General features: G+C 46.4%; 4 protein-coding genes across 4 annotated transcripts; 3 read left to right on the top strand and 1 right to left on the bottom strand.

The window, feature by feature from the left end:
- The first annotated feature begins 3,655 nt into the window (after positions 1–3,655).
- On the top strand, positions 3,656–5,356 carry LOC102449374 (histone H1.10-like). Its single transcript, XM_075934748.2, has one exon. It carries the CDS (start codon positions 3,702–3,704, stop codon positions 4,344–4,346), a length of 645 nt encoding a protein of 214 aa, XP_075790863.2. The 5' UTR covers positions 3,656–3,701; the 3' UTR covers positions 4,347–5,356.
- Positions 5,357–5,774: 418 nt separating this feature from the next.
- LOC102449128 (histone H2B 8) lies at positions 5,775–6,374 on the bottom strand. Its single transcript, XM_006125903.5, has one exon. It carries the CDS (start codon positions 6,317–6,319, stop codon positions 5,939–5,941), a length of 381 nt encoding a protein of 126 aa, XP_006125965.1. The 5' UTR covers positions 6,320–6,374; the 3' UTR covers positions 5,775–5,938.
- Positions 6,375–6,596: 222 nt separating this feature from the next.
- On the top strand, positions 6,597–7,244 carry LOC102448896 (histone H2A.J). Its single transcript, XM_006125902.4, has one exon. It carries the CDS (start codon positions 6,657–6,659, stop codon positions 7,044–7,046), a length of 390 nt encoding a protein of 129 aa, XP_006125964.1. The 5' UTR covers positions 6,597–6,656; the 3' UTR covers positions 7,047–7,244.
- A 1,840-nt stretch (positions 7,245–9,084) lies between these two features.
- Positions 9,085–16,331, top strand: LOC149525598 (uncharacterized). The gene is made up of 2 exons (XM_089780668.1): positions 9,085–12,514; positions 13,214–16,331. Exons 1-2 carry the CDS (start codon positions 12,373–12,375, stop codon positions 13,414–13,416), a joined length of 345 nt encoding a protein of 114 aa, XP_089636794.1. The 5' UTR covers positions 9,085–12,372; the 3' UTR covers positions 13,417–16,331.
- The last annotated feature ends 425 nt before the right edge of the window (positions 16,332–16,756 follow it).

The following is a 16,756-nucleotide window of genomic DNA, read 5'->3' as shown; positions in this document are numbered from 1 at the left end:
AGAATTGCCTGGTAAATCATGAAAGTATTCTGTGAGGAAGCTGAAGGGACAGCAGGGCTACAGAAGTGATAAGAGACACCAGTTCTGAACATGGTGTATGCCTAGAAAGAGAAGTCCAGGAAGCTAACAGAATTTCCTAGGAAGGTTCCAGGGAGTATGTCTAGACAACAGGACAAAGTCAAATTAAGATATGCAACTTCAGTTACGTTAATTGCTTAGCTGAAGTTGAAGTAGCTTAATTTGGCTTCTGGCGCTGTCCACACTGCAGGAAGTTGAAGGAAGGAAGAACACTCTTTCTTTAACTTCCCTTACTTCTCATGAATGCGGGGTTACTAGCATTGACCAGAGTACCCCTCTCACTTTGAATTAATTGTTTTAACAAGATCGCTGATTCAAACCCTGGAAGATTGACAGACACAGTTTTGATCTTCCTCTGTAGTATAGATGTGTCCCAGGTAGAGGGCCCTTCTCTAGTAGGGCACCTATAATAAGTTGGAGAAGATGTCGAGGGTGCAGAGTGCCCCAGAGGTATGGAGCTGAGCAACACTGGCAGGTGGCAGAGAGAGTCACAGGCAGGTTTGCAGCTTCCATTTTCCAAGACAGTGAAGAGAAATTAGTGCCAATAAGAGTGAACAGTGGTGTGGGTCTACTCCTAAACATTACAGAAACCACTTGTGCCATCTGAGGTGCAAGAGTGACGATACAGGAGCTCGTAATAAGGAGTGGTTCTTTTCCCTCCATTCTTTTCAGTGGCTTACCCTGTGCAATACACCAGTTGAGGTGGCAGGGGAATGAAATATCCTTTTTTGCCTTTTTTGTTTTTGTTTTGTTTTGTTTATTTACTCTTGTTTATTGCTATTTTTTTAAGCAATCTTTTTTCCAATTGGCTGCTGGGAACAAAATGTATGGTATAAGCAGGTTTGAGAAACCTATGATGTGTAAGAATTGATTGGTGAACTAGCTATTCCCTCTAGGAGCTTGCACTAACAAAAACTCCATTACTAGGTATAAGGAGGCCTTAAGAGCTAGTTCCATACAAATAGTCTGTTCCAGATTCTTCAGATTACTTCAGATAGACCTAAATCAAATCATTGTAGATCTTTGTCCCCAGAATTCTGTGCCCAAGTAACTGGAAACAGGAAATGGATTCTATATATTTGTCTTGATTAATCATTTTAATTCATTTGCCTTCAACTTCCATATTTCCCATTTAACTCCTTCATCCATATTTCACATATTTTGCTTCGGTTTTATAACCAGTCCTCTAAAATACATCCTTATGGTCTCTTTTCTGGGTGATATTTGCCTTGATCATACATTATAATGCTCACATTTATCCCAGTCACTCATATTTTTTTACATGCAAATAGAATAGAATAAAACCAAGATATGGGTTTATGGTTGCATGGTATGAAACACACAGGCTATGTCTAGACTGGCATGATTTTCCGCAAATGCTTTTAATGGAAAAGATTTTCCGTTAAAAGCATTTGCGGAAAAGGGTGTCTAGATTGGCACGGATGCTTTTGTGCAAAAATATTTCTGGAAAAGGGCTTTTGCCCGAATGGGAACGTCAAAGCATTTGTGCAAGAAGCACTGATTTCGGACAGTAGAACATCAGTGCTTTTGCGCAAATTCAAGCGGCCAGTGTAGACAGTTGGCAAGTTTTTCCATAAAAGCAGCTGCTTTTGCGGAAAAACCTGCCAGTCTAGATGCAGCCACAAGGAGAAGGTTTCACTCTTTATCTTTACAACTTCCATTTACTCTTTCTACCAATATCCTCTTTATAGTAAAATGATTTTGTTGCTTATATTTTTTAAAATTACAAATGTGTTCTTTTAGGAAGTGACTAAAACAAAGAAAATTATTTTTCTCACTTCACATTGGCATTTCTTTAATGTACATATATTATTTCTTACTGGTTTAGGGCTGTATCCATAACATAATGTGAATGTGGTGTGGAAAAACTTAATTTTCTAAAACAACCAATGGAGATTCTGCATAGTAGCCTTTGCTTGTCACCAGTTACAGTCTTGTCAAATATTATTCCCTATCTTTAAAATTTTGTATTATATATTACCACATTTTCAGGTTTCTTCATAGTATTTTAGGGACTGTTTGTGGCCTAGAGATTAAAATGAAGGTACTTTAAAGCAACCTCTGGCTACTAGCAGCGAGGAGTTCTGTGGCACCTTATAGACTAACTGAAGTGTTGGAGCATAAGCTTTTGTGCATTTGACGAAGTGGGTCTTTGCCCACAAAAGCTTATGCTCCAACACTTCAGTTAGTCTTATAAGGTGCCACAGGACTCCTCGCCGCTTTTGCAGATTCAGACTAATACTGCTACCCCTCTGATACTATTGCTGCTACTGTTACAGAACAGAAAGAGAAGTTGCAATTCCTCACATTTTGCTGTGCCTGTATCATATGATAGTGATAATTCATTTGGTTGTTGTTGTTTTTAATTTTTCAATTTTCCATGCTAAGAGTCTTTGAATTAATTTAGAGGTTCTGTTACTTCTTGAGAAATATGAATGACCAAACAAACACAAAATTAAATCATATTTTAAATTACTGTCATAGAAAAGATTAAAGTTCTCTCAGGTATTTTTTCTTCAGAAAATTGTGGCATATACAGTATCACATGAAGACAAAGTACAATGCAGATACAATTTGGATACAGTTAGATAACTTGAGAAATTAATTATTCAGTTTATAGAAGATAGCTTCGCAAAGTAGTAAATTTACATAGAAAATGGACTTTTATGTTTGTTATTAATTATTATTATTATTACTATTATTGTTGCTATAAAATAGTTTGGGGCTTATTTTTAAATCTTAATGATAATATAAAAGCATAAATATTTATTTTCTTTCATACTAAAACAACACATACATTTCATTAGATGTTAATTTTGCTAGTGTATTTCATGCAAAGAAGTTATTTATTTTAATTTTGTTTTATTAGAAACAATGAATTCAGAGCATCAAAATTACCGATCTGTACTATTTGAACATCTAGACAGATACAATTATTTCTATATACATGCTTGGATAATAAATAAATCTTTAATCAGACTCCTGTGGCATTGCATGTGGGACTATTTCAGCAGAATTTAGTATTTTTAGGGGATAAAGGATTTGGAGAAGGGAGACAGTTCCTAATCCATTCTGCCAGTTCAGGGATGAGCTTGTGTTACTTCCTTCTCTTCAAAATCAATTTATATTGACAACATTAATTTTAATAACTGGCTTTATACCCCGAGTTGGAGAAAACCCTCTAAAGAACAACATTTCTTTGCAGTTATGATTTTATTGCTAACGGTAAAGTTGTAATTTACAGTGAAAAACAAAAGTTTCCCTCTTCAGAGGTCTCTCCAGCACTAAGTATCAGGGTTTATTTGCTCTTCTTTACCCCATTTTTATTCTCTCTTACAAGAAACTCTACTGGATGAAAATATCCCCTTTCCTCTTCACCCGTCTAAGAAACAGGACAATTTGGTGATAGATATTTTGCAAAAAATACACTTTTTTAACTCCAAAGAAACACAAACAGAGAGGAGAGAAAAGCCCTTTTTGGCTTGCAGCTGGGCGGGCTCTTTAACGTACCAATCACAGAGCAGCTCTTCTCTATAAATTCAGGCATCTGACCTACTCTCTTCAGCTCAATTACTTTTGATTCGTAGAAAACGTTTGTCAGCATGTCGGAAACTGCGCCTGTTGCCGCTCCTGCTGTTTCTGCTCCTGGGGCAAAAGCCACTACTAAGAAGCCGAAGAAAGCAGCAGCCAGCGCTAAAGCGCGTAAGCCCTCCGGTCCCAGCGTGACCGAGCTGATCACCAAGGCGGTGTCCGCTTCCAAGGAGCGCAAAGGGCTCTCCTTGGCCGCTCTCAAGAAGGTTCTGGCCGCCGGAGGATACGATGTGGAGAAGAACAACAGTCGCATCAAGCTGGGGCTCAAGAGCCTGGTGAGCAAAGGCGTTTTGGTGCAGACCAAAGGCACCGGCGCCTCGGGCTCTTTCAAACTCAGTAAGAAGCCGGGAGAGATCAAGGAAAAGGCACCCAAGAAGAAGCCCGCGGCGAAGCCTAAGAAGCCAGCTGCCAAGAAACCCGCCAGCGCCGCCAAGAAACCCAAAAAGGCTGCGGTGGCGAAAAAGAGCCCGAAGAAAGCCAAGAAACCAGCAGCTTCTGCCGTCAAGAAAGCTACCAAGAGCCCGAAGAAGGTGAAAGCCGCCAAGCCAAAGAAGGCAGCTAAGAGCCCGGCTAAGGCGGTGAAACCAAAAGCTGCCAAGCGCAAGCCAACAAAGGCTAAAACGGCAAAGGCTAAGAAAGCAGCGACCAAAAAATAGAATTATAGTTTTAGAAAAAAATTTCTGACCCAACGGCTCTTTTAAGAGCCACCCACAAGTTTCAAAAAAAGAGCAAAATCCTTGTGTTCGTGCTTCACGCTCAGAATCCCAAAGATTGTTTTGACAGGTTCGAGTACTTGGTTTGTTTTAGGGCGGGGACAAGGAATGGCTTTCCGCGTAGTTTTAATAAAGATTTAAAATGACCGAAGTGGGTTTTGTAGCGCTGTGCAGCCAGAGAGTTTCCAGTCCCCGCCCTGGCGATGTTTTGTTTACCTAGATATCAGCTGCTCAGTGGCTTGGTACTAAGCTCTCAGTAGATTTTCTAGGCTTGCTTAGTTCCCAGCCATTTCGACCAATAGCTACCTGCCAACAAAACAAGGCAGTACAAGAGAACCCGGCAAGTTCTCTGTTTCGTTTGACCATCTCCTGTGATTGGTTGGTAGTGAAGATTAAGATAAATCTTACTGGACACTTCCAACGTTTTGAAAAATCCCCGCGCTGTGAGACGATTACTCGGTATACTCCCCCTTTCTCTGGTTTATCACAAAAGCTGTCCTCACTAAGGACTCGATCCTTCAATCCCTCGCTCCGGGAAAGGACCCTGATTTTCCTATTTCCAGTCCTATTGCCCTAAAACACCCTTTTAAATACCTCCCCGTTTTCTCTACTCTCTAGTTTGGTGGAGAGATATTTTAAGCTTGCATTACACAATAGAAGCTATACCCTATACCTAACGCCTATCTTGTGTCTCTAATATCGCGCGACTCGCAGGGCTACAGAACTAGTCGCATTTCCCACGTACATCGTTATTGCCCGATTTCCATTATTGCCCGGCCCCGTCGCCCACTATCTGAAATCTGTTTTTTTTTATGTATCTGTCACTTGCCTCGCTGTTTCATTTTCAAACTGGCCTTATTTATGATTCCTGAACATTCGAATGCTAGTCCCAGAGAAAAGGTACGGAAATAGACCACATTTTTGTGTATTTCCATTCTTACATTAATGCGAGATCATTTTAAAAGAAGAGGACGAACTGAACTTTTTTCCCTTCAGATTGTTTGAATACTGTATACGATGCAGAACCCCTCAATGTTATTAATCTTTAACATGTAGGTTAAACACAGATGGAAACTATAGATTAATTTACGATATTTCATAAACAGTGTCCTCGGATTTTTATTTCCAAAACAAATGTAACCTAAAACCAAGACGCTTCTCAGAAGTTCTGTATTAGATGGCGTACTTTGTTTTGTTAATGCAAACCGTAGTCGCTAGAAGAGGTATTTTAAGTAGGACACAATAGTTCATTAAACGTTTTGAGTGAAGAATGTGTAAATTTTTAAATACGGTTTTACATCCATTACATTACATTGCATCTGGGGAAAGTCATGTAAGGAAAAATGACAGATAACCACTGCAAAACAGAAGTAATAAAGAACATTTATAATCTGTAACAAAGGACGAATTAAAAACGCAGAATAAAGTCGGTAACAATTCAACACATGCATTAGTGCTAAAGCTCTTTTACGGAATAGGTGGGCGGCTCTGAAAAGAGCCTTTGGGATAGAGATGTTAGCATTTTCAGTAGATCTTTACTTAGAGCTGGTGTACTTGGTAACAGCCTTTGTACCCTCAGACACAGCGTGTTTGGCCAGCTCCCCTGGCAGCAGAAGGCGCACCGCAGTCTGGATCTCCCGCGAAGTTATAGTCGAGCGTTTGTTGTAATGGGCCAAACGAGACGCTTCCCCAGCGATTCGTTCGAAAATATCGTTCACGAAAGAATTCATGATGCCCATGGCCTTAGAAGAGATGCCAGTGTCCGGGTGAACTTGCTTCAGCACTTTGTACACATAGATTGAATAACTTTCCTTCCTAGTCTTTCTACGTTTCTTATCTCCCTTTTTCTGGGTCTTGGTCACGGCCTTCTTAGAGCCTTTCTTTGGAGCAGGAGCAGATTTAGCCGGCTCAGGCATTTTAATAACTAGGTAGATGCTCACACCACAACAACGAAGTCAGGAAAAAAAAGCCCGTGTTCCTCCCTCTATTTATAGGTTAGCTATGCAAATGAGCAGCTTAAGTTTTCTAGTGTTCTATTGGAACGTAGACAAAACATATGTGTCCCGTTTTATGCTGTAATTGGTCAATATGAGATCCTTGTCTTCATTGGTGGCGCAGACAGTGACATTTTTTAACCAATCACAATTCACTAATCCGTCCAGGAAAAGGGATAAAAAGGCAAGATTCGTTGCGTCATTATGCTTTCCCGATTTGTTTCTGTTGCGTGTGGGGGCATTGATAAGGAGAGTTGCAATGTCGGGTCGAGGAAAACAGGGCGGCAAAGTGCGGGCTAAGGCAAAGTCTCGTTCTTCTCGTGCTGGCTTGCAGTTCCCGGTGGGCCGCGTTCATCGGCTTCTGCGGAAAGGTAATTACGCTGAGCGAGTTGGAGCTGGAGCTCCTGTGTACATGGCTGCCGTGCTAGAATATCTGACTGCTGAAATTCTGGAGTTGGCTGGTAATGCTGCTCGAGATAACAAGAAAACTAGAATCATCCCCCGCCACCTGCAGCTGGCTATTCGTAATGACGAGGAACTCAACAAGCTGCTGGGGAAAGTCACCATCGCTCAAGGGGGTGTTCTGCCCAACATCCAGGCTGTGCTACTGCCCAAGAAAACTGAAAGCCATAAAGCTAAAAGCAAGTAAAGCCGGTGTAGAAGAAACGAGAAGTCAGAATTTGCTTAAAATAACCCAAAGGCTCTTTTCAGAGCCACCCACAATATCAGAAAAGAGCTAAATTATTTGTTTTTATCAATACAGTAACGTGAGTATTCATATTAACTATGAGCAACTTTTTTTCATAATATTTCCTATATTATATATAAATGAATGTGCCTTTCTAATCGGCAGATGAATTTCAATAGATTTCTCTGTTAAAACTTAATATTTCCTTTTTAAGAATAAAATGCTATTGTAATGATATAATAAAGGGAAATGTATAAAAGCTGGAATGGCATTTAAGTGCATAGATGTTCCGTGTATTATCCACCTTCCTACTCCTTTTATTGGGGTTGCTTTGTCTCAAATGGAAGGTCACTCTGAAAAGGTATCTTCACAAATTAGAGTGGCAGAAATACAAAAATACCAAGATATGTGTAGAATATAATAAATTACATGTATTAATCAGATAAAAGCTAAAAGCAGCATACATGTTTGAAAATGAACCACTAGAACACACTTAGAGGAGCAGAATGTGTTCAAATTAGCCTCTCAAGTCACTGGACATGATGCCAAAATATTGAAGTTATAGAAATTCCCCAGAGGAAATGAGCAACCACCTGCTGCACTGATCTATTCTTGCTTTGGGCGGGCTTTTCAAATTCAGTAGTTGTCTGCATTTCCTGCCTAGTCAACTGTTCTGTTTTCCTTCCTTCTATCTTCCCTTCTACTTTGCTGTACTTCAAACATGGACATGGACACCAGTGGTCTCCAACCTTTTTTACACCCAAGATCATTTTTTAAATGTCAGGACAAGCTGAAATCTACCCCACCCCTTCCTTGAAACATCACTCTCTGTTCTCCATCACTTGCTGTCCCTAACCCTTACTCACCACTCTCACTGGACTGAAATGGAAGGTGAGGGCTCTGGGGTGGGAATGAGGGATTTGGCTGTGGGAAGGGGTGAGAGGTGCAAGCTCTGGGACGGAATTTGGGTTCAGGAGGAGGGGAGAAGGGGATGCTGGCTCAGGGAGGGGGCTCCCGGCTGGGGAGTGTTGGGGTCAGGTAGAAGGTTGGGGTGCTGAGCAAGCCATAGGCTTGTGGATATGGGAGTGCAGGGGATGCTGGCTCAGGGAGGGGGCTCCCGGCTGGGGAGTGTTGGGGTCAGGTAGAAGGTTGGGGTGCTGAGCAAGCCATAGGCTTGTGGATATGGGAGTGCAGGAGCTTGGGTTGGAGTGTGTGAGGGGCTCAGGACACAGATTTGCAGTTTGTGGTTGGTGCAGGAGTGCTGTGGCAGAAGACTGAGGTTGTGGAGGTACAGGAGTTTGGGGATGTGTGAGTCTCAGGAGGATGAGGTTCCAGTGTATGACAGGCTCAGGTCTGGGGAGTGCAGGAGTGTTACAATGCTGCGGCCAGATGGGGGCTTGTTAGTCAGGCTTCATTTTTAAATAAAATATGTCCAGCACAAAATGTTTCAGCATTGTCTTTATGAGAGGAGCAGGGAACCTCTTTTGGGTCAGAGGTTTCTGACCCACAGAAAAATCAGTTGGGGCCACACAAGTGAGATGCAAACAAACTACTCCAAAATCCCTCAAGCCTTACTAATGTGGCCGCAACTGAGACACCTCATTCCCCTGGCACTCCAGCCCCAGGCCAGATTAACTCTTCTGGGTTCCAAGGTTAGTGGAATTTGTGGGACTCTAGAATCGGAGGTGGGGCAAAAATGAGGGATCCAATGTGTGGCACAAGGCTGCCAGTGAGTGGGAAAGGGATGGGGGTACAGAATCTGGGTGGAAAATAGGGTACACAGGAGCAAGCTGGAGGTAGTTGTCTGGCCAGGAGGGAGGGGGCAAGAGCAGGGTGCTGGTGGGAGTCTGGCCAGGGGGCCGGGGCAAGGTGCCGGTGAGGGTTTGGGCAGGGTGCAGGGGAGTCTGGCCAGGGGGGCAGGGTGCTGGTGGGGGTCTGGCCAGAGGTAGGTACTGGTGGGGGTTTGAGCAGGAGGCAGGGTGCTGGTGGGGGCTGGGGCAGGAGGCAAGGTGCTAGTGGGGGCAGGGGGACAGGGTGCTGGGGCAGAGGGCAGGGTGCTGGTGAGTGGTGGGGCAGGGTACTCGTGGGGAGGGTCTGGCTGGGGGAGGGGACAGGGACAGCTTGGGCTGGTACCTGGGAATCCTGCAGGTGCACTCCAGGTCCAGGTGTCAGGAAGCACACGGGCTGCTCTTCCCCTCCCCCAAAGAGCACACTTCCTGAAACGCTGGGCGGGTCTGTTGCACACCGGCGACTTCCTTTCCCCCTGCTGCTTTCCTGCATGGTGGGGAGAGTAGGAGTCCCGGGACTACACTAGCTCCAACTGCTCAGGAAGCGCATGCCCTGCTCCTCTGCTCCCCTCGACAGTCACACATTTCCTGAGCAGTTGGAGCTGACGCAGTCGTGGGACTCATACTTCCCCACACACAAACACTCAGGAAGGCAGCAGGTGGAAGGAAGTCACTGGCACGTGACAGGCTCGGCTTTTCAGGATGCGTGCCAACTGTTTGGGAGAGGGGAAAAGCAGCCCGTGTGCTTTCTAAAGCTCCGGACCGGGCGCTCAGCTCCGGGACATCCCCCCCCATGCCGCAGGAAGCCAGCACTACCTCCATTGTTGCTGGAGGTAGCATCAGCAGGGGCTGCTTCTTGGGGGTGAGAGGAAATGCGGGGGAGGGAACAGAACGCCTCACAATTGACTGGTCATACCTGCCCGGTCAACCCATCGATCACGATCGACGGGTTGATGACCACGGGTGTACACCCTGAAGAATTAAGTTAAGAGGATCTCAGGGGCTATGTTTACACAGCATAGGAATAACTGATGTTATTTCAAAATAACCATCCATATCTACACAGCAAGCAGTTATTTCAACTTAATGCTGAAATAATAGCGATCTGGAGAACTTCTTACTGACTCCTGTAACCCTCATGAGAAGTAAGGGAAGTCCGAGGAAGAGTGCTCTTTCTCAAATGTCCTGCTGTATAGACAGCGCCAGAAGCTGAAATAAGCTATTTTGACTTAAGCTACGCAATTGACATATCTCAAGTTGCGTAGCTTATTTTGGCTTTAGCCCTGCAGTGTAGAGGTGCCCCAGAGGATTACAACTCTCAGCTCATGTGTCCGCGAGGTGTATAGAATGCTAAGGACTTCAGGAAGCACTGTTTCAGTGTCATCAAGTGGTATCGAGTTTACTATGGGTGCCCTGGTTTTTACAAGGCAATAGGTGAGGAACCTGTTTTTTATGGGGAGCATAGAGTCTGAGTAAATACATTGGTATTTCCTGTCTGGACTCCCAGCCTATACCAGGACTGCAGCCCAGAAGGATTCAAGTTCCTGAGTAAGCCAAAACGAGCTATAGAGGAATCTCTCAAATGCTTATCAGACCATCACAAGTCCCTTCTTCCAAAATCCATTTTATAATTTATTTCCATAATGTTTGATGCACTTTATTTAATCAACTCCTTATGCAGCAGGGATGATAAATAACCCACATACCTACACTTAAGGAAAGAATGCAATTTTGAGGGGAGTGAGCATGGAAGTCTGAGGCTTGGCCAGGTAGTTTTTAACTGTGATACTGGGTGACAGGGACTGGTCTTATGAAGTCATTTTAAAGCTTTCCCCCCTTTACATCTCAAGCCCCAAATAAATGAATTCATTTTCCCAAAATGTAGCCCTGAGAGGAAACACAAACGTTCTTCAGCCAGATAACAACTGTCTCTCCAGGCTGAGGTAAAATATCTTTCCTTTGAGTTTCATTGAAATTAGAATGTTCCTTACTCTGTGCTAGGCTCTCTGTTTAAAACATATTATTAAAGCTAGTGTTTGAAATCAAGTTCATGTTACATAGTTTTAAATGGAAGGCATCTGGGGTCAAGTTTGGATTATGAAATATAAGAATCAGTTACAAAGTTCACAAGACACATAGGCTACGTCTAGACTGTCATGATTTTCCGGAAATGCTTTTAATGGAAAAGTTTTCCATTAAAAGCATTTTCGGAACAGAGCGTCTAGATTGGCGTGGATGCTTTTCCACAAAAGCACTTTTTGCGGAAAAGTGTCCGTGGCTAATCTAGACGCACTATTCCACAAAAAAGCCCTGATCACCATTTTCGCAATTGGGGCTTTTTTGCGGAAAACAAATCTCAGCTTTCTACACTGGCCCTTTTGTGCAAAAGTTTTGGGCAAAAGGGACTTTTGCCCAAACGAGAGCAGAATAGTATTTCCGCAAAAAGCACTGATTTCTTACAGTAGGAAGTCAGTGCTTTTGCGGAAATTCAAGCGGACAGTGTTAGACAGCTGGCAAGTTTTTCCAGAAAAGTGGCTGATTTTCCGGAAAAACTGGCCAGTCTAGACACAGCCATATATATAGGGTACATAACCAGAATTATCCCAGGTTTGGGTGCGTGAAAATTTGTAAGTGTCTTGAGAATAAGTGTTCTCGGGTATGCACCCATAGACTATAGAGTCAGTGGCTGTGAAGCAGACAGGTACATGGGTAGAGTGTCCCCCTTGGTCAGTCTGGTGGTCCTTCAAACTCACTCTTGCTTTCTCTCTTCTAGTCACTATTTCCTTCTTACAGCCTCGATCATACATCATGTTGCTCCCCAAATATGTGAACTTCTTTCTTTACATTCTCTAGTTTGATCCCATCTACGCTGATCTTCCTTCCTATTCCTTATCTCCAAATATCATTGTCTTCATTTTATCGATATTCATAATCAGTCCATACTGCTTCCCTTCCTTGTTTAGTACCTGCACTCTTCTCACTATCTTCTCTTCATCTTCCTCAATGATAACTATATCATCCGCGAACATGGCATGAAACCCCTAGAGGCTTCATGGTGGAGTTCTGGTGGCCACTATGTCCACAGTAATCACAACTCCATAGTTCCTGTCCCCAGGCACCTCTTAAAGCTGCAGGCACCCTGAACAAACCTTGCGGCAGGAAACTAGCCTGGAAGCAGCACCTGACCACGTGGCTTTCCCTGCCAAAGGCCTGCTGACCCATGGCAGAACCACAAGACCTCTGAAATCCTCTTGGCCCTCGCAGGGAGCAGCCCCAGGGGTCCCAGGACCCACCCAGAAGGACCAAGAGGTGGGCACCCTCCTGGTCCATAATGGAGATCCTATCCCTCCTCGAGCTGTGGGGCGAGGAGACATTGCAGGATCTCTGCTCCAAGCACAGCAACACTCATATTTTTGAGCACATGGCTGAGTCTCTGGTGGAGCGCGAACACCCATCCCCAACCTTGGAACAGGTCACCCATCATTGCCCGGCCAGAGGTCATGGCGGAGGAAGAGGAGGACCAGGGACAGCAAGAGGAGGAGGAGGTAGACAAGATGGACACCGTCATCCTGTCCCTGGAGCCAGTGCCAGTCAGCCGGGACATCTCCCAGGCCTCGTCTGACACCAGGGAGGGAGCTTCAGGTGAGCGCTCTCAGTTTGCAACACACACAGGGCAGGGGAGGCGGGCACAGAGGGGGCGGGGTGTGAGCGTCGCTGGGCCGCTTGGGCTGGACATTGTGCTGCAGTCTGTGCACATGAGCAATAGTGTGCACCATGCAGACCCAGCAGGCAGCCCCTGAGCACGGGTGGGATCCTACTGCCAGGCTCAAGGGAGGCCACACACATCCAACCCTGGATGGGGGGGCCCCTCCCAGGACCTGCCACGGCTGGAAGCAGACTGGCCAGAAGAGTGCAGGTACAATCCCGCACACCCCGAGGAGTGCCGCACACAGCATGTGGGCATGCCTGAACATGCGAGGCACCACTCGTTCCCACGGACAGTGCTGCCAGGTGCAGGTGTACATGTGGACCCCAGGGAGGCCCATGCTACTCCCGGCTCCTCTGCCACCCAAGGGATCCCACTGTGGCCGGACACTTCCCTTGCCTGCTTGTCTGTGGGCTGGGCAGAGGAAGGGGGAAGTGGGCAGCATGGTCCCCTGGGCACCTTGGGGCCCCTGTGAGGCATAGCCTGCTGTTCAGGCCACACATGGCCTTGTTCCTGGGACATCCCCCTCCTCTGGCTGGAGGACTGTTGGTTGCTGCTCACAGAGGAGAGCATGGGTTCAGGGACAGTGTCTGCATGGATCACTAACTGCCTCTCCCTCTTTGTGTTCTCCACAGCTGGCCCATTTGGGACTGTGGGGCAAGCCACACCACCCGTGGCAGCCACCAGAGCCCAGGGCTCCCGAAAGCGTGCCAGCATCCAGGAAGACCTCATGCAGCAGCATGTCAGCATCCTGCACAACATGCAGCAGACCCTGGTGCAGAAGATCCACGAGGACGCTGAGTGGCAGAACCGCACCTGGGACCAGCTAATGCAGTAGTGCGATAGCATGTGTGCTGTCACGAGAGAAATGATGGCACATCCACCTACTGTCACTCCTCCTGCCTTACCACCCTCCTGCCCTCCCTGCTATGTCCCCTCCCGCTGCCCCGCAAGTGATGCCTCTGGTCCTTTCCCAGGCAATGCCCATGGCCCCTCCCCCTGTCCTCCCTGCTGTCCCTGACATCACTTCACCCTCTCTCCTGCCCACCCCCGTGTTCCCTGGACCCACTCAACCCCAAGGCTCATGAGGTCCCCACATCTGAGGTGGCACATCCAGCTGCCCACCCCCCATGCCACTCGGAGCTCCCCTCCCGCTCCAGGTTATGAGACCCCCCCCCCAGCTTTTTGTAATGAAAGATCAATACAGAGTTCATTTTGTTGAAAAACCAAACAGGTGTTTTTATTGAGAGGTCAGGGAAGGGGGTGAAGGGAGAGGTTGTGGTGGGAAAGGGATGGGGTAGCAAGCCATAGGCCCCTATTGAGAAGGCCCTGGGGAGACTTACTGAGATCCTTGAGAGAAATTCTCCCTCAGTGCCTCCTGGGTGTGCACCCCAGCCTGATGAGCCTGTAGGATGGCAGCTGTATGCAGCTGCTTAAAGGGTCACCCCTCATGGCCCTCACCCCGGGAGGAAGACCTCCCCCTTCCACTCCACAACGTTGTGGAGGACATAACATTCTGTGACTGCCTCAGGGATGTTGTGTTCCCCTATGTCGAGGCGGATCAGCAGGCACCTGAAATGCGCCTTGAGGCAAGGCAGCCTGTCATGACCATAAGGGATGGGAACAGCCTGGGGACTAAGGGTTTAACTGTACCTAGCCAGGTAGCTGTCAGTGTGGAGTTGGTGAGATCGGGTTTTATAATCCCTCACCTGTGTGTGAGACCTCAGACTGATTGTGGCACAGGGAAGCAGGAGTGTCTGAGGAATTTTGCTGGGGAGGCTTCCTGCAGGCCAGAGTGGCAACTGAATTGCTATATGTAACTGGTGGGGTGCCTTGGAAAAGGTTCCCCAGTTGAGGGCAGTAAATAGCCCTCGTTTAAAGCAATTCACCCTGAGCTGACACAGTCAGCAGTGCCAAGACCTGGCCTGGTGTGTGACAGTGGTGTATTCAACAAGATGCACAGAACCTGGTCAATTGAGTTTTGATTCAGGACCCCACGCTATTCTAAATTTGATTTTGAGACTGAGAGTTTGGTTGGTTAAAGGGGCAGTTGAAATGAGTCAACAACAACATGGGGCCTTGGCAAAAAGGCCCTGCAAAAGAAAGGCTCTACAAGAAATTTACTTAGGACTCTCTCTGTATGTCAGTCATAGTACTCCACAGATGTGGAAGGGTTTTGTTTCCTTTTCATGTATTCACTAGTCTAGTCAAGTGTGAATATACATATTTACTATGTTTTATCCCAGACCTCCAAGAAGAAATCACAGCCACTGTGTCCAGAAGCTGTCCAGCACCGTCTGCGATTTGGGGTGTGTGTCATGACCATAAGGGATGGGCAGCAGCCTGGGGACTAAAATGTTAACTGTACCTAGCCAGGTATCAGTCAACCAATAGAAATGCAAGTAGGGATTTCAAACTGAGACAAAGGAATTTGGGGGTTTTCCCTCCTTTGTCTCTGGTCAGTTGACTCTCCAGATACATGTCTCTCTCCAAGAAAAGACTCTTCACCATCTGTATGTGGGGTAAAGTTTAGATAAATCCATTCGGTTTTGTTTTATGGTTTGGGAATGGTAATCTGATGTCTGTGCATTTAAAAATGGGCTTTCCTCTCCTTTGTAACTATGTTTTTGGCCCATGGGAGTCCCCGATGAGTATATTAATTGGTGACTTTTCCATCTAGTCATTATGCTTGTAATAGGAGTATGGTGGGGATAATAAAAGTTCTTGCTTTTTTATTAACCTGGTATTGGTTCAGTTTTGTGTCCTGGTTTTACTTTAGGGCTAAGATTTCCCAAGTGATCTCTTGCCTAGTTTTCTTACCATTACGTGGGCGGTGTCAGGAGATTTTTATCCCCAAAATCTAGATTTTTTAGGATTTTGGATGGAAGTTTTATACCAGAGCCTGGAAAGATAAGGTTTTGGGGTAGTTTTTTCAAGCTCCCACTTCTGCATTCCTCATGCCAGAGTAGGGAATCAGCCTTGACATGGCCAAAGGCACACTCGAGCTCAATCCTGGCCTAGTTCAGGCTGGCATTGAATTGGTCCCTGCTGGGGTCCAGTTTAAAGCTTCATGAGCCATGGAATCGGGGTAGGCCACATCACCCACAATACACAATGAATGGCATTGGCACATCCCCAACTGCTAATTCATGGCTGGGGTAGAATGTGCCCACCTTCAGCTTCCTGTACAGGCTAGAGTTCTGAAAGATGCAGGCATCGTGTGTCCTGTCTGACCACCCAACAAAAATGTCCATGAAATGTCCATGGTAGTCAACCAGCGCCTGCAGCACCATAGAGAAGTAGCCCTTCCTATTAATATACTGGGCCGCTCGATGTTCAGGTGCACGGATCGGTATGTGGGTCCCATCTATGGCACCAGCACAGTTAAGGAACCCCAGGGCAGCAAATGCGGCCATGATTGGGTCCACGTCTCCCAGGTGGATGACCCTCCACAGCAGGATGGAGTTGATGGCCTTCACAACCTGCAGAAGGAGACAAACAAACACACAAAACAGAGAATGAGAGCAAGAGTGCCTAAGCCCTTGAGAGGCGTCCGTCCCCCTCCCATACTCCCTTCCCCAAATACCCCAGGCACCACTCCCTGAGGCCACCCCTCAGAAGCAGGTCTGTGTGAAGGTGGGATAGCACAACCTCCCAGGGATGGGACTTTCCCTCCACCCCTACTCCACCGTCCATGCTTCCCAACCTCCCTTTCCCAAGGATTCCCCTTTTCCTGGACTCTTCCCCCCCTCCCCATGCAGGGACTGCAGCCCAAGAGTGCCTTACTTCCCTGATGGTGGACTTCCCTATGCTGAACTGGTTGCCCACCGACCGGTAACTGTCTGGGGTGGCAAGCTTCCAGACGGCGATTGTGACCCGCTTCTCCAGGGAGATGGCGTGTTGCAGGTAGGTGTCATGTCTCCAGAGGGCAGGGGTGAGCCAGGCACATAGCTCCAAAAAGGTGGCCTTCCGCATGTGGAAGTTTTGGAGCCACTGCTGGTCGTCCCACCACTCCAGGACCAGCTAGTCCCACCAGTCCGAACTGGTGTTGAACCACCAAAAATGCCTCTCCACTTTGGGGTGCGGTTGCCACAGTGTATCTCCTGCACCCAGGGAGAGGTCCCAAGAATGAACTCGGGATTGAGCTTGGGCAGAACCAGGAAGGCAGCCGGCACAAA

Source organism: Pelodiscus sinensis, chromosome 1 (assembly GCF_052426305.1).
Source record: "Pelodiscus sinensis isolate ZL-2025 chromosome 1, ASM5242630v1, whole genome shotgun sequence".
NCBI classification, from domain to species: Eukaryota; Metazoa; Chordata; order Testudines; family Trionychidae; genus Pelodiscus; species Pelodiscus sinensis.
Note: the sequence above shows the minus strand (reverse complement) of the source record. Positions and strands in the feature narration are given on the sequence as shown.

Bases quoted from the DNA above. Each gene is read 5' to 3' on its own strand.
- LOC102449374 (XM_075934748.2), top strand. From the start codon at position 3,702: ATGTCGGAAACTGCGCCTGTTGCCGCTCCTGCTGTTTCTGCTCCTGGG.
- LOC102449128 (XM_006125903.5), bottom strand. From the start codon at position 6,319: ATGCCTGAGCCGGCTAAATCTGCTCCTGCTCCAAAGAAAGGCTCTAAG.
- LOC102448896 (XM_006125902.4), top strand. From the start codon at position 6,657: ATGTCGGGTCGAGGAAAACAGGGCGGCAAAGTGCGGGCTAAGGCAAAG.
- LOC149525598 (XM_089780668.1), top strand. From the start codon at position 12,373: ATGGCGGAGGAAGAGGAGGACCAGGGACAGCAAGAGGAGGAGGAGGTA. The intron at 12,515-13,213 runs GTGAGCGCTCTC...TGTTCTCCACAG, and splicing joins CACCAGGGAGGGAGCTTCAG to CTGGCCCATTTGGGACTGTG.